The 22,585-nt window shown below is 37.5% G+C and overlaps 1 protein-coding gene across 4 annotated transcripts in view; it reads left to right on the forward strand.

Moving 5' to 3' along the window:
* Positions 1–21,328, forward strand: part of ABCD2 (ATP binding cassette subfamily D member 2) — a 94,161-nt gene extending 72,833 nt beyond the window's left edge. For 3 of the 4 annotated variants that reach the window (XM_065887521.1, XM_065887522.1, XM_065887524.1), the window contains 2 exons: positions 1,560–1,685; positions 21,109–21,328. In XM_065887521.1, the coding sequence (XP_065743593.1) occupies positions 1,560–1,685; positions 21,109–21,328 (346 nt within the window). The remainder of the gene's footprint in view (positions 1–1,559; positions 1,686–21,108) is intronic. The other variant, XM_065887523.1, reaches the window with a different exon arrangement.
* The last annotated feature ends 1,257 nt before the right edge of the window (positions 21,329–22,585 follow it).

Consider the following 22,585-nt stretch of genomic DNA (forward strand, 5'->3'; position numbering starts at 1 on the left):
TTTGCTTATGTTGAACCATCCTTGTGAACTTGGGATGAATCCCACGTGGTTGTGGTGTATGAACTTTTTAATGTGTTGTTGGATTTGGCTTGCTAATTTTTTGAGAATTTTTGTGTCTATATTCACCAAAGTTGTTGGCCTGTAATTTGTTTTTTTGGTGGTGTCTTTGTCTGCTTTTGGTATCACAGTGATGGTGGCTTCGTTAGAATGTCTTTGGGAGTGTCCTCTCCTCTTCAACTTTTTGGAAGAGTTTGGGATGGATCAGTGTAAGTTCTTCTTTGTATGCTTGGTAGAATTCTCCCGTGAAGCCATCTGGTCCTGGACTTTCACTGGCATTTATTCTAAAATATCAGAATTTCTTCAGAGGAAGTTGTCCTGGTAAATACTTTGTACTGATTTTCAACCCTGAAATAAACAATAAATGACAGGCATGAGTTGATCTTTGGTCCCATTAACAAAACTAAGTCATGCTACTGTGTACCAAATAAGCCCAGACAGGCTTGAAAGAAAACAGAGAAAGGGAAAAAAGATAAAGAGCTGAGGGGTGAAAATGAAAGGGAGAGAGTTATCGGGAGGAAATGGTGGCAAATGATAGGTGCCTCTGATAGTAGTAAACAATCATTTCCAGAGTAAAAATTGAGCTAAGAAAAAAAATTGTTGAGTATAATCAGAAAAATATTTACTGATTTTTTTCCTTAAGAAAATGGTCTCAAAGTTACTAGGTTAAATGCCTACTCTAAATTTGTCAGATTAAGCATACTTACTTTCGTAGGGTCTTCGATCAATGAAATTCCATTAATTGTGATTAGGTACTCACATTGTTGATAAAATTATCTTCTCAATAAATGTTTGCCAACAGGATTGTGACCTGTTTGATAGTTAGCTACTATGTGTAATGTATTTTCTGTGTTAATTAGTCAGAACCTTGTCACCAAGAATGAACCTGCGTGCTGCAGGAAAGTGCATTCAGTAAGCTGTCTCATTTTTCCTCTGCCTCATATTCACGATTCACCCATCTGCAATAAAGCATATTGTATTATAAGCAGGTATCAAAAAATCTATTTTAAAATCTAAGAAGAGATGTAGAGAACAAATATATGGACACCAAGGGGGAAAAGGGGGATGGAATAAATTGGGAGATTGGGATTGACATATATCCATTATTGATAATAAAATAGATAACTAATGAGAACCTACTGTATAGCTCAAGAAACTGCTCATTGCTCTGTAGTGACCTAAATGGGAAGGAGTTCCAAAAAAGAGGGGATATATGTATACATATGGCTGATTGACTTTGCTGTACAGTAGAAACTAACACAACATTGTAAAGCAACTATACTCCAATAAAAAATAATTTAAAAAGTAAAATCTAAGAAAATATGAAATTCTAGTCTGAAGAGGGGTAATGACTTCTTTTTTGCTTTATTATTTATCACCATTAATATTGTCATTTTTCTCTTTTGCTCCTTTAAAATTGTTAACCTTGCAGCTCATATTGCCCAAAGAAAGATTTATAATTCAAAATGAAAAATTTTAATGTATTTGTGCTTATTTTTAAGACCAAAATATGCATTGCTGGATGAATGCACCAGCGCTGTCAGCATTGATGTTGAAGGAAAGATATTTCAGGCTGCGAAAGGGGCTGGAATTTCCTTACTTTCTATAACACACAGGCCTTCTCTTTGGTAAGTGTTTCCAATGCTCATTTATGAGAGATGATTTTTCTTTATATTTCTGAAAGAATAACTTTGCCAAAGTTTTTACTATAGAGCATAAGACATTTCAGTTATTTTCTGCCTGTATTTCTCTTAACGTTAAACTATATCTAAAAGAGTAAAATCAATCTCAAGCTAAAGGATGAAGTTCATGTATTTGATAACATATGACAGAGATTAGTGATCTTTTCTGTATACTTCCGAGTAACTATCTTTAGGCTTTTAAGATTTCCAAAAATTTGACTGCCCAATGGGTGGGACCTTACCAAAATTGAATTGAAAATAATGTATTTCTATGTCAAGGGAAAAATTGAAATGTGAAAATAGTGCTATTAAAATATGAGAGCTAAAATAAAAGTAATGGAAGAACAAAAGGTACCCCAAACCTAACATTAAAACAATGAATTTTTTGAAAATTATCATCACATTCCAATAATTCTGAAAGGAAGTAGAAAAATCCACTGATTTTTTAAAACTGAAACAGTCATTATTCCATAGCATACACTGGGAAAGAATATATTATATAATTTACATCATCTTTTTAGTTCTTTTTTAAATATCCAGGAAAAAGAAATACCACAACTTGATATCCCTCCAAATGATTAAGTTGGAGAAAGCACAGGAAAATAAAGCATGGTTGTTTTTGCTTTGTTTTAAGGAAAAATGAACAAAAATGTTTTATAAATAATATTTCATAAAATCTAATGGGCCCTCCCATCAGAAAACTTGCACAAGCCTCTTAGATAGCCTCATCCACCAGAGGGCAGACAGCAGAAGCAAGAAGAACTACAATCCTGCAGCCTGTGGAACAAAAACCATGTTCACGGACAGATAGACAAGATGAAAAAGCAGAGAGCTATGTACCAGATGAAGGAACAAGATAAAACCCCAGAAAAACAACTAAATAAAGTGGAGATAGGCAACCTTACAGAAAAAGAATTCAGAATAATGATAGTGAAGATGATGCAGGACCTCGGAAAAAGAATGGAGGCAAAGATCGAGAAGATGCAAGAAATGTTTAACAAAGACCTAGAAGAATTAAAGAACAAACAAACAGAGATGAACAGTACAATAACTGAAATGAAAAATACACTAGAAGGAATCAATAGCAGAATAACTGAGGCAGAAGAACAGATAAGTGACCTGGAAGACAGAATGGTGGAATTCACTGCTGCAGAACAGAATAAAGAAAAAAGAATGAAAAGAAATGAAGACAGCCTAAGAGACCTCTGGGACAACATTAAATGCAAATATATTCGCATTATAGGGGTCCCAGTAGGAGAAGAGAGAGTGAAAGGACCCAAGAAAATATTTGAAGAGATTATAGTCGAAAACTTCTATAACATGGGAAAGGAAAGGGCCACCCAAGTCCAGGAAGTGGAGAGAGTCCCATACAGGATAAACCCAATGAGAAACACTCCAAGACACATAGTAATCAAATTGGCAAAAATTAAAGACAAAGAAAAAGTATTGAAAGCAGCAAGGGAAAAACGACAAATAACATACAGGGGAATTCCCATAAGTTTAACAGCTGATTTCTCAACAGAAACTCTACAAGCCAGAAGGGAGTGGCATGACATATTTAAAGTGATGAAAGGGAATAACCTACAACCAAGATTACTCTACCCAGCAAGGATCTTATTCAGATTCGATGGAGAAATCAAAAGCTTTACAGACAAGCAAAAGCTAAGAGAATTCAACACCACCAAACCAGCTCTACAACAAATGCTAAAGGAAATTCTCTAAGTGGGAAACACAAGAGAAGAAAAGGACCTACAAAAACAACCAAAAACAATTAAGAAAATGGTAATAGGAACTTATATATCAATAATTACCTTAAACATTAACGGATTAAATGCTCCAACCAAAAGACACAGGCTCGCTGAATGGATACAAAAACAAGACCCATATATATGCTGTCTACAAGAGACCCACTTCAGACTGAGGGACATGTACAGACTGAAAGTGAGGGGATGGAAAAAGATATTCCATGCAAATGGAAATCAAAAGAAAGCTGGACTAACTATACTCATATCAGATAAAATAGACTTTAAAATAAAGAACGTTACAAGACACAAGGAAGGACACTACATAATTATCAAGGGGTCAATCCAAGAAGAAGATATAACAATTATAAATATATATGTACCCAACATAGGAGCACCTCAATACATAAGGCAAATGCTAACAGCTCTAAAAAAGGAAATGGAGGAGGCTGGGCGGGAAGATGGCGGAAGAGTAAGACGTGGAGATCGCCTTCCTCCTCACGGATACACCAGAAATACATATACACGTGGAACAACTCCTACCGAACACCTACTGAAGGCTGGCAGAAGACCTCAGAGCTCCCAAAAGGCAAGAAACTCCCCACGTACCTGGGTAGGGCAAAAGAAAAAAGAAAAAACAGAGACAAAAGAATAAGGACGGCACCTGCACCAGTGGGAGGGAGCTGTGAAGAAGGAAAGGTCTCCACACACTAGGAAGCCCCTCCGCGGGCGGAGACTGCGGGAGGCGGAGGGGGGAGCTTCGGGACCGCGGAGTGGAGCACAGCGACGGGTGCGGAGGGCAAAGCGGGGGGATTCCTGCACAGACGATCGGTGCCGACCGGCACTCACCAACCCGAGAGGCTTGTCTGCTTACCCGCCGGGGCGGGCGGGGCTGCGAGCTGAGGCTCGGGTTTCGGTTTTGGACGGAGCGCGGGGAGAGGACTGGGGTTGGCGGCTTGAGCATAGCCTGGAGGGGTTGGTGCGCCACGACTAGCCGGGAGGGAGTTCGGGGAAAAGCCTGCACCGGCCGAAGAGGCAAGAGACTTTTTCTTCCCTCTTTGTTTCCTGGCGCGCGAGGAGAGGGGTTTAAGAGCGCTGCTTAAAGGAACTCCAGAGAAGGGCGCGAGCCGCGGCTAAAAAGCGCAAACCCCAGAGACGGGCGCGAGCCTCGGCTGAGGGCGCGAGCCCCCGAGACGGGCGCGAGCCGCGGCGGGAAGCGCGAGCCCCCGAGACGGGCGCGAGCCGCGGCGGGAAGCGCGAGCCCCAGAGACGGGCGCGAGCCGCGGCTGAAACTGCGGAGCCCAGAGACGGGCGGGAGACGCTGGGGCTGCTGCTGCCGCCACCAGGGGGGCTGTGTGCGAGCACAGGTCACTCTCCGCGCCCCTCTTCCGCGGAGCCTGTGCAGGCCGCCACTGCCGGGTTCCCGGGATCTGGGGACAGCTTCCCGCACGGCGGGTCTCAGGCTGGTGCAGCGTCACGCCGGCCTCTGCCGCCGCAGGCCCGCCCCGCACGCAGTGCCCCGCCTTCCCCCATCCCCCAACCCCCGGCCTGAGTGAGCCGGAGCTCCCGAATCAGCGGCTCCTTTAACCCCGTCCTGTCTGAGCAAAAAAAACAGACGCCCTCCAGCGATCAGCGCGCAGGGGCAGGGCCGGGTACAAAGCTGAGCTCCTGTGAGCTGTGAGAGCAGGGAGGAGAGGGGGAGGTCTCTCCCGGCAGCCGCGGAGGCGGCGGATTGAAGCTCCACAATCAACTTGATGTGCCCTGCATTGTGGAATACCTGAATAGACAGGGAGTGAGCCCAAATTGAAGAGGGGGAATTTAGGAGCGAGATCGGTGATTTTTTTCCCTTTTCCTCTTTTTGTGAATGTGGGCATGTATGCTTCTGTGTGAGATCTTGTCTGTATACTCTTGTTTCCACCATTTGTCCTAGGGCTCTATCCGTCCATGGGTTTTTTTTTTTAAAAAAAAAAAAAAAAATTTTTTTTTAATAATTAATTTTAATTGTAATAAATTTATTGAACTTTACCTTCGTTCTTTCTTTCTTTCTTTCCTTCCTTCCTTCCCTCCTTTAGACAACTAATCACCCCAAATTGAGGAGGTGGTCTCTGGGAGCAGGATTTATGATTTTTCCCCCTTTGCCTCTCTTTGTGAACGTGTAGGTGTATGCTTCTGTGTAAGATTTTCTCTGTATAGCTTTGCTCCCAATAGTTGTCCTAGGGCTCTATCCTTCCATGGTTTTTTAAAAAAAAAAAAAATTTTTTTTTCTTTCTTATTAATTTTAATTGCAATAACTTTATTGTACTTTACCTTCGTTCTTTCTTTCTTTCTTTCCTTCCTTCCTTCCCTCCTTTAGACAGCAAATCACCCCAGGTTGAGGAGGTGGTCTCTGGGAGCAGGATTTAGGATTTTTCCCCCTTTGCCTCTCTTTGTGAACGTGTATGTGTATGCTTCTGTGTAAGATTTTCTCTGTATAGCTTTGCTTCCAACATTTGTCCTAGGGCTCTATCCGTCCATGGTTTTTTTTAAAAAAAAAAAAAAAATTTTTTTTCTTTCTTAATAATTAATTTTAATTGCAATAACTTTATTGTACTTTACCTTCGTTCTTTCTTTCTTTCTTTCCTTCCTTCCTTCCCTCCTTTAGACAGCAAATCACCCCAGGTTGAGGAGGTGGTCTCTGGGAGCAGGATTTAGGATTTTTCCCCCTTTGCCTCTCTTTGTGAACGTGTATGTGTATGCTTCTGTGTAAGATTTTCTCTGTATAGCTTTGCTTCCAACATTTGTCCTAGGGCTCTATCCGTCCATGTTTTTTTTTTAAAAAAAAAAAAAAATTTTTTTTTCTTAATAATTAATTTTAATTGTAATAACTTTATTGTACTTTACCTTCGTTCTTTCTTTCTTTCCTTCCTTCCTTCCCTCCTTTAGACAGCGAATCACCCCAGGTTGAGGAGGTGGTCTCTGGGAGCAGGATTTATGATTTTTCCCACTTTGCCTCTCTTTGTGAACACGTATGTGTATGCTTCTGTGTAAGATTTTCTCTGTATAGCTTTGTTTCCAGCATTTGTCCTAGGGTTCTATCTGTTCTTTTTTTTTTTTTTTTTCTTTTTCTTTTTTTTTTTGTTCTAAATATTTTTTAGTACAATAACTATATTATACTTTATTTTATTTTTACTGTATCTTCTTTCTTTCTGTCTTTTTTCCTTCTTTCCTTCCTTCCTTCCTCCCTTCCTCCCTCCCTCCCTCCCTCCTTTCTTTCCTTCTTTGCTTCTTTCTTCCTTCCTTCCTTTCCTCCTTTCCTCCTTTCCTTCTTTCTTTCCTCAAACTTCTACTAATTCTCTCTACATTTTCTCCTTCTTTCCCTCCTTCTTTCCTTCCTTCCTCCCTCCCTCCCTCCCTCCTTTCTTTCCTTCTTTGCTTCTTTCTTCCTTCCTTCCTTTCCTCCTTTCCCTCTTTCTTTCCTCAAACTTCTAATAATTCTCTCTACATTTTCCCCTTCTTTCCCTCCTTCCTTCCTTCCTTCCTCCCTCCCTCCCTCCTTTCTTTCCTTCTTTGCTTCTTTCTTCCTTCCTTCCTTTCCTCCTTTCCTTCTTTCTTTCCTCATACTTCTAATAATTCTCTCTACTTTTCCTCCCTTTTATTCTGAGCCGTGTGGATGAAAGGCTCTTGGTGCTCCAGCCCAGGAGGCAGGGCTCTGCCTCTGAGGTAGGAGAGCCAACTTCAGGAAACTGATCAACAAGAGACCTCCCAGCTCCACATAATATTAAATGGTGGACATCTCCCAGAGACCTCCATCTTAACACCAGCACCCAGCTTCACTCAACGACCAGCAAGCCACAGTGCTGGACAACCTATGCCAAACAACTAGCAAAACAGGAACACAACCCCACCCATTAGCAGAGAGGCTGCCTAAAATCATAACAAGGCCACAGACACCCCAAAACACACCACCAGACGTGAATCTGCCCACTAGAGAGACAAGACCGAGCCTCATCCAGCACAACACAGGCACTAGTCCCCTCCACCAGGAAGCCTACACAACCCGCTGAAACAACCTTAGCCACTGGAGACAGACATCAAAAACAACGGGAACTACGAGCGTGCAGCCTGCAAAAAGGAGACCCCAAACACAGTAAGATAAGCAAAATGAGAAGACAGAAAAACACACAGCAGATGAAGGAGCAAGATAAAAACCCACCAGACCTAACAAATGAAGAGGAAATAGGCAATCTACCTGAAAAAGAATTCAGAATAATGATAGTAAGGATGATCCGAAATCTTGGAAGTAGAATAGACAAAATGCAAGAAACAGTTAACAAGGACCTAGAAGACATAAAGATGAAACAAGCAACGATGAACAACGCAATAAATGAAATTAAAAGTACTCTAGATAGGATCAATAGCAGAATAACTGAGGCAGAAGAACGGATAAGTGACCTGGAAGATAAAGTAGTGGAAATAACTACTGCAGAGCAGAATAAAGAAAAAAGAATGAAAAGAACTGAGGACAGTCTCAGAGAGCTCTGGGACAACATTAAACGCACCAACATTCGAATTATAGGGGTTCCAGAAGAAGAAGAAAAAAAGAAAGGGACTGAGAAAATATTTGAAGAGATTATAGTTGAAAACTTCCCTAATATGGGAAAGGAAATAGTTAATCAAGTCCAGGAAGCACAGAGAGTCCCATACAGGATAAATACAAGGAGAAATACGCCAAGACACATATTAATCAAACTATCAAAAATTAAATACAAAGAAAGCATATTAAAAGCAGCAAGGGAAAAACAACAAATAACACACAAGGGAATCCCCATAAGGTTAACAGCTGATCTCTCAGCAGAAACCCTACAAGCCAGAAGGGAGTGGCAGGACATACTGAAAGTGATGAAGGAGAAAAACCTGCAACCAAGACTACTCTACCCAGCAAGGATCTCATTCAGATTTGATGGAGAAATTAAAACCTTTACAGACAAGCAAAAGCTGAGAGAGTTCAGCACCACCAAACCAGCTTTACAACAAATGCTAAAGGAACTCCTCTAGATAAGAAATGCAAAAGAAGGAAACGACCTATAATAACGAACCCAAAACAATATAGAAAATGGGAATAGGAACATACATATCGATAATTACCTTAAATGTAAATGGACTAAATGCTCCCACCAAAAGACACAGATTGGCTGAATGGATACAAAAACAAGACCCTTATATATGCTGTCTACAAGAGACCCACCTCAGACCTAGAGACACATACAGACTGAAAGTAAGGGGATGGAAAAAGATATTCCATGCAAATGGAAACCAAAAGAAAGCTGGAGTAGCAATTCTCATATCAGACAAAATAGACTTTAAAATAAGGACTATTAAAAGGGATAAAGAAGGACACTACATAATGATCAAGGGATCGATCCAAGAAGAAGATATAACAATTGTAAATATTTATGCACCCAACATAGGAGCACCTCAATACGTAAGGCAAATACTAACAGCCATAAAAGGGGAAATAGACAGTAACACATTCATAGTAGGGGACTTTAACACCCCACTTTCACCCATGGACAGATCATCCAAAATGAAAATAAATAAGGAAACACAAGCTTTAAATGATACATTAAACAAGATGGACTTAATTGATATTTATAGGACACTCCATCCAAAAACAACAGATTACACATTTTTCTCAAGTGCTCATGGAACATTCTCCAGGATAGATCATATCTTGGGTCACAAATCAAGCCTTGGTAAATTTAAGAAAATTGAAATTGTATCAAGTATCTTTTCTGACCACAACGCCATGAGACTAGATATCAATTACAGGAAAAGATCTGTAAAATATACAAGCACATGGAGGCTAAACAATACACTACTTAATAATGAAGTGATCACTGAAGAAATTAAAGAGGAAATAAAAAAATACCTAGAAACAAATGACAATGGAGACACAACGACCCAAAACCTATGGGATGCAGCAAAAGCAGTTCTAAGGGGGAAGTTTATAGCAATACAAGCCCACCTTAAGAAGCAGGAAACATCTCGAATAAACAACCTAACCTTGCACCTCAAGCAATTAGAGAAAGAAGAACAAAAAAGCCCCAAAGCTAGCAGAAGGAAAGAAATCATAAAAATCAGATCAGAAATAAATGAAAAAGAAATGAAGGAAACGATAGCAAAGATCAATAAAACTAAAAGCTGGTTCTTTGAGAAGATAAACAAAATAGATAAACCACTAGCTAGACTCATCAAGAAAAAAAGGGAGAAGACTCAAATCAATAGAATTAGAAATGAGAAAGGAGAAATAACAACTGACACTGCAGAAATAAAAAAAATCATGAGAGATTACTACAAGCAACTCTATGCCAATAAAATGGACAATCTGGAAGAAATGGACAAATTCTTAGAAATGCACAACCTGCCAAGACTGAATCAGGAAGAAATAGAAAATATGAACAGACCAATCACAAGCACTGAAATTGAAAGTGTGATTAAAAATCTTCCAACAAACAAAAGCCCAGGACCAGATGGCTTCACAGGTGAATTCTATCAAACGTTTAGAGAAGAGCTAACACCTATCCTTCTCAAACTCTTCCAAAATATAGCAGAGGGAGGAACACTCCCAAATTCCTTCTACGAGGCCACCATCACCTTGATACCAAAACCAGACAAGGATGTCACAAAGAAAGAAAACTACAGGCCAATATCACTGATGAACATAGATGCAAAAATCCTCAACAAAATACTAGCAAACAGAATCCAAGAGCACATTAAAAGGATCATACACCATGATCAAGTGGGGTTTATTCCAGGAATGCAAGGATTCTTCAATATACGCAAATCTATCAATGTGATAAACCATATTAACAAATTGAAGGAGAAAAACCATATGATCATCTCAATAGATGCAGAGAAAGCTTTTGACAAAATTCAACACCCATTTATGATAAAAACCCTCCAGAAAGTGGGCATAGAGGGAACTTTCCTCAACATAATAAAGGCCATATATGACAAGCCCACAGCAAACATCATCCTCAATGGTGAAAAACTGAAAGCATTTCCACTAAGATTAGGAACAAGACAAGGTTGCCCACTCTCACCACTCTTATTCAACATAGTTTTGGAAGTTTTAGCCACAGCAATCAGAGAAGAAAAGGAAATAAAAGGAATCCACATCGGAAAAGAAGAAGTAAAGCTGTCACTGTTTGCAGATGACATGATACTATACATAGAGAATCCTAAAGATGCTACCAGAAAACTACTAGAGCTAATCAATGAATTTGGTAAAGTAGCAGGATACAAAATTAATGCACAGAAATCTCTGGCATTCCTATATACTAATGATGAAAAATCTGAAAGTGAAATCAAGAAAACACTCCCATTTACCATTGCAACAAAACGAATAAAATATCTAGGAATAAACCTACCTAAGGATACGAAAGACCTGTATGCAGAAAATTATAAGACACTGATGAAAGAAATTAAAGATGATACAAATAGATGGAGAGATATACCATGTTCTTGGATGGGAAGAATCAACATTGTGAAAATGACTCTACTACCCAAAGCAATCTACAGATTCAATGCAATCCCTATTAAACTACCACTGGCATTTTTCACAGAACTAGAACAAAAAATTTCGCAATTTGTATGGAAACACAAAAGACCCCGAATAGCCAAAGCAATTTTGAGAACGAAAAAAGGAGCTGGAGGAATCAGGCTCCCTGACTTCAGACTATACTACAAAGCAACAGTAATCAAGACAGTATGGTACTGGCACAAAAACAGAAAGATAGATCAGTGGAACAGGATAGAAAGCCCAGAGATAAACCCATGCACATATGGACACCTTATCTTTGATAAAGGAGGCAGGAATGTACAGTGGAGAAAGGACAGCCTCTTCAATAAATGGTGCTGGGAAAACTGGACAGGTACATGTAAAAGTATGAGATTAGATCACTCCCTAACACCATACACAAAAATAAGCTCAAAATGGATTAAAGACCTAAATGTAAGGCCAGAAACTATCAAACTCTTAGAGGAAAACATAGGAAGAACACTCTATGACATAAATCACAGCAAGATCCTTTCTGACCCACCTCCTAGAGTAATGGAAATAAAAACAAAAATAAACAAATGGGACCTAATGAAACTTCAAAGCTTTTGCACAGCAAAGGAAACCATAATCAAGACCAAAAGACAACCCTCAGAATGGGAGAAAACATTTGCAAATGAAGCAACTGACAAAGGATTAATCTCCAAAATTTACAAGCAGCTCATGCAGCTCAATAACAAAAAAACAAACAACCCCATCCAAAAATGGGCAGAAGACCTAAACAGACATTTCTCCAAAGAAGATATACAGAATGCCAACAAACACATGAAAGAATGCTCAACCTCATTAATCATTAGAGAAATGCAAATCAAAACTACAATGAGATATCATCTCACACCAGTCAGAATGGCCATCATCAAAAAATCTAGAAACAATAAATGCTGGAGAGGGTGTGGAGAAAAGGGGACACTCTTGCACTGCTGGTGGGAATGTGAATTGGTTCAGCCACTATGGAGAACAGTATGGAGGTTCCTTAAAAAACTACAAATAGAATTACCATATGACCCAGCAATCCCACTACTGGGCATATACCCTGAGAAAACCAAAATTCAAAAGGAGTCATGTACCAAAATGTTCATTGCAGCTCTATTTACAATAGCCCGGAGATGGAAAGAACCTAAGCGCCCATCATCGGACGAATGGATAAAGAAGATGTGGCACATATACACAATGGAATATTACTCAGCCTTAAAAAGAAATGAAATTGAGATATTTGTAATGAGATGGATAGACCTAGAGTCTGTCATACAGAGTGAAGTAAGTCAGAAAGACAAAGACAGATACCGTATGCTAACACATATATATGGAATTTGAGGGAAAAAAAATGTCATGAAGAACCTAGGGATAAGACAGGAATGGAGGCGCAGACCTACTGGAGAGCGGACTTGGGGATATGGGGAGGGGGAAGGGTGAGTTTTGACAGGGCGAGAGAGAGTCATGGACATATACACACTAACAAACGTGGTGGGGTGGATAGCTGGGGGGAAGCAGCCGCAAGGCACAGGGATATTAGCTCGGGGCTTTGGGACAGCCTGGAGGGGTGGGAGGGGGAGAGTGGGAGGGAGGGAGATGCAGGAGGGAAGACACATGGGAGCACATGTATATGTATAGCTGATTCACTTTGTTATAAATCAGAAACTAACACACCATTGTAAAGCAATTATACCCCAATAAAGATGTTAAAAAAAAAAAAAAAAAAAAAAAAAAAAAAAAAAGGAAATGGACAGTAACACAATAATACTGAGGGACTTTAACACCTCACTTACACTAATGAATAGATCATCCAAAATGAAAATAAATAAGGAAACAGAAGCTTTATATGACACAATACACCAGATAGATTTAATTGATATTTATAGGACATTCCAACCAAAAACAGCAGATTACACTTTCTTCTCAAGTGCACATGGCACATTCTCCAGAATAGATCACATCTTGGGTCACAAATCAAGCCTCAGTGAATTTAAGAAAATTGAAATCATATCACGCATCTTTTCTGACCACAATTGTATGAGATTAGAAATCAATTACAGGGAAAAAAAAGTAAAAAACACAAACACATGGAGGCTAAACAATATGTTACTAAATAACCAAGAGATCACTGAAGAAATCAAAGAGGAAATCATAAAATACCTAGAGTGAAATGACAATGAAAACATGATGACCCAAAACCTATGGGATGCAGCAAAAGCAGTTCTAAGAGGGAAGTTTATAGCAATACAATCCTACCTCAAGAAACAACAGGGCTTCCCTGGTGGCGCAGTGGTTGAGAGTCCGCCTGCTGATGCAGGGGACACGGGTTCATGCCCCGGTCCGGGAAGATCCCACATGCCGTGGAGCGGCTGGGCCCGTGAGCCATGGCCGCTGAGCCTGTGTGTCCGGAGCCTGTGCTCCACAACAGGAGAGGCCACAACAGTGAGAGGCCCGCATACCGCCAAAAAAAAAAAAAAAAAAAAAAAAAAGAAACAACAAACATCTCAAATAAACAACCTAACCTTACACCTAAAGCAACTAGAGAAAGAAGAACAAAAAAAACCCCAAAGTTAGTAGAAGGAAAGAAATCATAAATATCACAGCAGAAATAAATGAAATAGAAACAAAGAAGACAGTAGCAAAAATCAATAAAACTAAAAACTAGTTCTTTGAGAAGATAAACAAAATTGATAAACCATTAGCCAGACTCATCAAGAAAAAGAGGGAGAGGACTCAAATCAATAAAATTAGAAATGAAAAAGAAGTTACAACTGACACTGCAGAAATACAAAGCATCCCAAGAGACTACTACAAGAAACTCTATGCCAATAAAATGGGCAACCTGGAAGAAATGGACAAATCCTTAGAAAGGTATAACCTTCCAAGACTGAACAAGGAAGAAATAGAAAATATGAACAGACTGATCACAAGCACTGAAATTAAGACTGTGATTAAAAATCTTCCAAAAAACAAAAGCCCAGTACCAGGTGGTGTCACAGGTGAATTCTATCAAACATTTAGAGAAGAGCTAACACCCATCCTTCTCAAACTCTTCCAAAAAAATTGAGAGGAAGGAACACTCCCAATCTCATTCTATGAGGCCACCATCACCCTGATACTAAATCCAGATAAAGATACTACAAAAAAAGAAAATTACAGACCAATATCACTGATGAATGTAGATGCAAAAATCCTCAACAAAATACTAGCAAACGGGTGGGAATGTGAATTGGTTCAGCCACTATGGAGAACAGTATGGAGGTTCCTTAAAAAACTACAAATAGAATTACCATATGACCCAGCAATCCCACTACTGGGCATATACCCTGAGAAAACCAAAATTCAAAAAGAGTCATGTACCAAAATGTTCATTGCAGCTCTATTTACAATAGCCCGGAGATGGAAACAACCTAAGCGCCCATCATCGGACGAATGGATAAAGAAGATGTGTCACATATACACAATGGAATATTACTCAGCCTTAAAAAGAAATGAAATTGAGTTATTTGTAATGAGATGGATAGACCTAGAGTCTGTCATACAGAGTGAAGTAAGTCAGAAAGAAAAAGACAAATACTGTATGCTAACACATATATATGGAATTTAAGGGAAAAAAATGTCATGAAGAACCTAGGGATAAGACAGGAATAGAGGCGCAGACCTACTGGAGAACGGACTTGAGGATATGGGGAGGGGGAAGGGTGAATTTTGACAGGGCGAGAGAGAGTCATGGACATATACACACTAACAAACGTAGTAAGGTAGATAGCTAGGGGGAAGCAGCCGCAAGGCACAGGGATATTAGCTCAGGGCTTTGGGACAGCCTGGAGGGGTGGGATGGGGAGAGTGGGAGGGAGGGAGATGCAAGAGGGAAGACACATGGGAGCATATGTATATGTATAGCTGATTCACTTTGTTATAAAGCAGAAACTAACACACCATTGTAAAGCAATTATACCCCAATAAAGATGTTAAAAAAAAAAAATACTAGCAAACGGAATCCAACAGCACATTAAAAGTATCATACACCATGAGCAAGTGGGATTTATCCCAGGGATGCAAGGATTCTTCAATATACGCAAATCAATCAATGTGATACACCATATTAACTAATTGAAGAAGAAAAACAATATAATTATCTCAATAGATGCAGAAAAAGCTTTTGACAAAATTCAACACCCATTTATGATAAAAACTCTCCAGAAGGTGGACATAGAGGGAACCTACCTCAACATAATAAAGGCCATATATGACAAACCCACAGCAAACATCATTCTCAATGGTGAAAAATTGAAAACATTTCCTCTAAGATCAGGAACAAGACAAGGATGTCCACTCTCACCAGTACTTTTCAAAATAGTTTTGGAAGTCCTAGCCACAGCAATCAGAGAAGAAAAAGAAATAAAAGGAATAAAAATTGGAAAAGAAGAAGTAAAACTGTCACTGTTTGCAGATGACATGATACTATACATAGAGAATCCTAAAGATGCCATCAGAAAATTACTAGAGCTAATCAATGAATTTGGTAAAGTAGCAGGATACAAAATTAATGCACAGAAATCTCTTGCATTCCTATACACTAATGATGAAAAATCTGAAAGAGAAATTAAGGAAACACTCCCATTTACCATTGTAACAAAAAGAATAAAAGACCTAAGAATAAACCTACCTAGGGAGACAAAAGACCTGTATGCAGAAAACTATAAGACACTGAGTAAAGAAATTAAAGATTATACAAACAGATGGAGAGATATACCATGTTCTTGGAGTGGAAGTATCAATATTGTGAAAATGACTCTACTACCCATAGCAATCTACAGATTCAATGCAATCCCTATCAAATTAACAATGGCATTTTTAACAGAACTAGAACAAAAAAAACTTAAAATTTGTATGGAGACACAAAAGACCTGGAATAGCCAAAACGGTCTTGAGGGTCAAAAACAGAGCTGTAGGAATCAGACTCACTGACTTCAGGTTATACCTCAAAGCTACAGTAATCAAGACAATATGGTACTGGCAGAAAAACAGAAATATAGATCAATAGAACAGGATAGAAAGCCCAGAGATAAACCCACCCACCTATGGTCAACTAATCTATGGCAAAGGAGGCAGGGATATACAATGGAGAAAAGACTGTCTCTTTAATAAGTGGTGCTGGGAAAACTGGACAGCTACATGTAAAAGAATGAAATTAGAACACTCCCTAACACCATACACAAAAATAAACTCAAAATGGATTAGAGACCTAAATGTAAGACCAGACACTGTAAAACTCTTAGAGGAAAACATAGGAAGAACACTGTTTGACATAAATCACAGCAAGATCTTTTTTGATCCACCTCTTAGAGTAATGGAAATAAAAAGAAAAATTAACAAATGGGACCTAATGAAACGTAAAAGTTTTTGTAAACCAAAGGAAACTACAAACAAGACAAAAAGACAACCCTGAGAATGGGAGAAAAAATTTGCAAACGAATCAATGGACAAAGGATTAATCTCCAAATATATAAACAGCTCATGCAGCTCAATATTAAAAAAACAAACAACCCAATCCAAAAATGGGCAGGAGAAAAAAAAACCTAATGGTATTTTTCCTATTTATAAAATTATGATACCATTTTTATTATTCCCCTACTTTTTTATTGATTCATCATCATAATAATAGTTGCTAATGCCGATTCAGCACCTATTCTATTCCAGGCTCATTTTATTTAAGCCTAATAACAACACTATAGAGTACAGGTAGTCTAATTATTCCCATTATACAGATGAAGAAACTGAGAGCTAGAAAAATGAGAAAAGTAATTTACTATGATCATACTCCCTATACTCTACTATATTGCTCTATGTATTTAAGGAACTCAAAATGTATCTCATGCATAAATCATAAAAACACTTTTTCATTCACACTGAGTTCTACTCTCTACATTTGCATTTCTATTTCATAAATCAAAATCTTTTCCTTTGACAAGTTAGTAACTATATAATGGACTCTATATGCTTTGGCCTCCTATTTCCCAAGGGACAGGAAGGATTCTTCCTCTCTCTCTGACTAGAGCATTCTTTGGCATGTGGCTGATCACATTTATGCCAAATCTGTTATTATATACACGACTTCAAACCTAGACTAAGTAGCAAGCTTTATTTGAGTTAAAGCCTTTGGGTCTTTGAAACCTTTCCAGACCCTTTACCTTATAGAAATGTTTACTTTAAAATTGTGAGTAAGCTGAGCATTCCATGCAGATCAGGCTTTAATTGTTCAAACTTCTTTGACTGATAATAATCTATTTCACACTTTATTTAAACATTCATATTTTTCTTTCCTCAGATAGTTTACCTGAAAATAGAGGATTTCATGAAGTGACCCTTTCTACGGAATTTTGTAGTTTGTCTCTCTGTTGTTAAAGAATTAATTAGCATCTGGAGTGATAGGACCCTGATTTGCCAGTCTCCCCAGAGGCAGTCTGGATCTAGTCCAGGATGAGGTAGAGTCCATGTCAATGAGTGTGATTGCTCTGATTTCCCCTTGGATAAAACCAACAGGAACTGGTTTAAGACAGTCATGACATATGCCTGTGGAACCAGGCCAGATGAACTCTTGAGTCCTTTCTGGCTCTTAGTCTTGGTGTTTTTCTGACTTTTATCAATGGGTTTATTATGCCTTCCTGTCATTTAGTTCCTATTCAAGTAGCCTAAAGAGACATTGGAAGCATATTCAGCCATTTTTTTCTTAATTTAAGAACAAAGAGGTTTTTGTTGTTGGTGGTGGTATTGTTGTTTTTAAGACTTTTTTTAGTTTTAGGTTCACAAAAAAATTGAAAGGAACAGAAATATGCCTTATACTCTGCCCAAACATGCATAACCTCCCCCATTATCAACATCCCCCACCAGAGTGGTATAATTGTTACAATTGATGAACCTATACTGACACATCATTATCATCCAAAGTCCATAATTTACATTAGGGTTCACTTAGTGTTATGCAGTCTGTGGGTTTGGACAAATTTATAATTACATGTATCTATCATTATAGTATTATATAGAATATTTTCACTGCTCTAAAAATCCTCTGTGCTCTGCTTATTTATCCCTCCCTCCACAACACCTAGAAACCACTCATCTTTAATGTTTCCACAGTTTTTCCTTTTCCAGAATGTCATATACCTGGAACCATACAGTATGTGGCCTTTCCAAATTGGTTTCTTTAACTTGGTGATGATAGTCATTTAATTTTCCTCCATGTCTATTCATGGCTTGCTAGCTCATTTCTTTTTAGTGCTGAATGATATTCCACTGTTTTGATGTCACAGTTTGTTTATCCATTCACCCACTGAAGGACATTTGGTTGCCTCCAAGTTTTAGCAATTATAAATAAAGCTGTTATAAACATTCATATGCAGGTTTTTGTGTGGACATGAGTTCTCTCAAGTCCTTTGGGTAAATATCAAGGCGTTCAGTTACTGGATCATACTGTTAAGAGTATGTTTAGTTTTGTAAGAAACTGCAAAACTCTCTTCCAAAGTAGCTCTATCATTTTTCATTACCACCAGCAATGAAAGAGAGTTCCTATTGGTCCACAGCTTTACATTTGGTGTTGTCAGTATTCTGGACTTTGTCCATTCAAACAGGTAGGTCGTGGACAATTTTTTAAACAAATAATAAAATCTAATTTTATACTTTGTAACAAGAAAAACTTGTTTTTAATTGCAGCTACCCATAGTATATTTTGCTGTAAACTGAAAAGTACATTAGTTCTGCTTTATGAACTAGTTTAGTCATTTTAGGTTGTAGGAATCTATTATTTCTGATTATCCTTTCTTCCTACATGAAATTCTTATTTTACCTGAAAAGATTTCAGAAGAGGAAAAATATATATTATATTTTCCTCCATAACAACAAATGGGTAATTGTTGATTGTAAAGATGAAAATCAATACCAGTATCAGAAGAGGTCAAAAATTATAGAAGCTTATTAAATTATCTGATTCTTGAATAGAATTACAATTTTATAATTATCACTATCCAGTGGTTTATCTTATTTGTGTAGAATGTCTGCAGATTATTTCCAATGAGGCTCTGTTAAAATAGTAGTTTCTTTTAAATTCCTCTGACTAAGATAAACTCTGAAATATTATTTTAGCCCATAATATAGAACACACCTTTGAATATCAGGTCATGAAACACCTATACAGTTTCTTCCCCCATGTAAAAACCAAATAATGTTGTAGGACCAGAGTGATGAGCCAAACCTCCAATATAAATTGAAGATGGAAGTTGCTCAAGATCTGAACTACTGTGTTCTAAAATTGCTCCTGGTTGTAGATCAAAGGTTAGGAAAGCCCAAGAGAAGTTGAGAATGTAATAAACAAAATGATTTTTTTACTATTATTTCTCTTATATCACCATCCTTCTTTTGTTTTTCCATTACTTTTGTTTTAGCTCTCATATTTTAAGAGCACTTTTGTCACATTTAAATTTTTTCCCTTGATTTAGGAATACATTGTTTTCAATTTAATTTTTGTCAGGTCCCACCCACTGTGAGGTCAAATTTTTGGAAAACTTAAAACCCTAAAGATAGTTACTCAAAGGCATATGGAAAAGATTAATCTCTGTCATATGTTATCAAACATATGAACTTCAGCCTTCAGCTTGAGAGTGATATTTACTCTTTTAGACATAGTTTAACTTAGTTTAGCTTCCCCATCTTACAGCATGTTGAAACCACCCAAACAAAATGGGATGAAACCCAAATTTCTGTCAATTGGTGAATGGATAAAATGTGTATACAATGGAATATTATTCAGCCATAAAAATGAATGAAGTACTAACACTACAACTAGATTAACTTTGAAATCATTTTGTTGGGTGGAAGAAGTCAGTCACAAAAAGCCACATTTTGTATGAGTCCATATATATGAAATGTCCAGAACAGAAAAATCCATAGAGACATAAAGGAGATTGGTGGTTGGCAGGGGATGAGCAGAAGGAGAAATTGGGAGGGACTGCTAATGTGTATGAGGTTTCTTTTTGGGGTGAAGAAAATATTCTGGAATTGGATAGTGCTGATGGTTGCATGAGCTTGTAAATACACCAAAAATCATTGAATTTTACATTTTAAAAGGGTGAATTTATGGTATATGAATCATATCTCAGTTTAAAAATGGAGGTAAAAGCTATTTGATATACCCCCACTGATCGTAGTAAATAATGACTGATGAGAGCTTAAAAGAGGGCAAGAAGTGAGAAAAACTGTAAGAGAAAAAACTGAGGACACATAAGAACATGTGCCTCTTCAGCATAGTGACAAAATGCAGTGGCTCAGCCATGCAAGGACAGCTCTGCCAGATTACCCTTTTTACACACACCCCACAATTCCCAGAGATTGGTGACCTTAGCCTTCATTTAGGAGAAGGTGAACTGCCTTCTGTCTCATCAATAAAGTCATCTCTATACCTCTCTGAAGTTCCTAATTATGAACTTGAGCCATGAGAAAAGAGATTAAATTATATGAAAGCATGGAAGTATTGATAGCTGAAGATTTCTATCAGTTCATTTTTTTTAATGTTTTAAAACTTTAATTTTTGAGAAATTTTTACTTATGTTGACTAACTCATTCCCAAAGGATAGTGTACTAATGAATTGGTATTGTATTTCCTTTATTTTTCTTAGTTATTTTTTTAATAGCCTTTTAAATTTTTACTTTCTTCCCTCTGCTTCCTTTCCTTATTCCCATTCTAAGTATGCTTTGATATTTATTCATACTGGGCTATGAATATAAATAAATGCAACAGTATGTCTTCCTTTGCAATTCATGTATATTCACAATATAAAATAAATTTAATACAAGCAATAGAACTTCCTAGAGGCTAGACTAATGACTTTTGGAGTAGAAAAATTCACAATATTTTACCTCTTGAGGGATTCTTGAAAATCAAATGTAAAATAGGCACCTTACTTAAAATTTGCCTTTGGATATCAATTAGAATGATAAATCTATAACTAAAATGACTTTTTGTAATTATTGCTAATAATATTATTTCATTTTGATTATGCAGGAAATACCACACTCATTTATTACAGTTTGATGGTGAAGGAGGTTGGCGCTTTGAACAATTGGACACTGCTATTCGTTTAACACTAAGTGAAGAAAAACAAAAGCTAGAATCTCAGCTAGCTGGAATTCCCAAAATGCAGCAGAGACTCAATGAACTATGTAAAATTTTGGGAGAAGACTCGGTGCTGAAAACAATAAAAAATGAAGATGAGACATCCTAATTTATTTTGACATATTTTAAAAGTTAATTTTTAGTTAAGGGCTCAGAGACACTTATAGGGCATGCATTGTGTTAAGCTAAGCACAGAGGAAAAAAAGACAGCAAGAAATGTTTTATAAGATTTTAGCATCAAGGAAATATAAGATCTGACTTTTCAGAAGAAAATAAACGAATGCATTATGTAAGATTAGTCATTATGGCTTATACTAATTCCTAGTGAAAGCCTAATTCACATGTAAAACAGGATTTTCTAGGTAACTTCATAATGAATACTAGATTTGCTAATGTGTATGTGTTGTGTCTGAAATTCTTAACAAACATGGGACATATCTTGAGAATGGATAATTTAAGAGCAGTGTTTGGGTTGAAACAAGGTGATAAAGTTAGAAGTTTGAGTAACATTTCTATCCATTTATGGTTTTTAGATTTAACAGCTAGAATTCATGTTCCTTTATTGCTAGTGGTCAACTAAACCTGTGTACAAAACCTCTAACAGTTTGATAAATAATTTCAATACGAAAGAAATTCTTTTAATGGCAGTGGTTGAAAGAAAGAAGCATGGCTATACTTCTTTTATATGTATAAAATATCCTATTTTTAATTTTAGATTTTGAGCATCTCATGGGCACATAAATTCATTTTAATGAGAATCTTACATATTTGTTAATAAACTTTCATTTTAAAAAGAGAATTGCCAATACAGAAAAGAAGTATCCAAACAATGTTTGTCTCAGCCTGTTACTTTACTTGGAAGGATTATATATTGCAAATTCTGTCCAGAAATACTTAGCTTGTTTTTGTCCCCAAAGGAGGAGTCCACCACATTTTGAAAATAGCAGTGCTATAATAGAATAGAGGGGTTTTCAAAATCATAGTAGTAATAACATACATTGGAATAGTACTTTATAATTTACAATCCTCACTTACATCAATTAATTTTAATCCTGTGGCAAACTTTTAAGGCAAATATTTTTTTTCCTAGTTTGCTTTTGAGAAAATTGACACTCAGATTTGCCCTAATCATGCAGTTTATTTAAGGGCAGATCCAGGGGTCAAATGAATTTCCCCTGTTTCCCTGGTTCAGTGCTATTTTCAGTATTATCCTTGAAATTCAACTGGGCTATAATAGCAATAAAAGTTAGATGAGATGTTGAAAAGAGAATAAATTTAGTAATGTTAGTGTTATTGTTATTTGATTATTGTTTACAAGGTATGGAAATTTAAGTACAAAATGGAAAGGTTATTGATCTGTGGTTTA

This window comes from Phocoena phocoena, chromosome 11 (assembly GCF_963924675.1).
Source record: "Phocoena phocoena chromosome 11, mPhoPho1.1, whole genome shotgun sequence".
Classification (NCBI taxonomy): domain Eukaryota; kingdom Metazoa; phylum Chordata; class Mammalia; order Artiodactyla; family Phocoenidae; genus Phocoena; species Phocoena phocoena.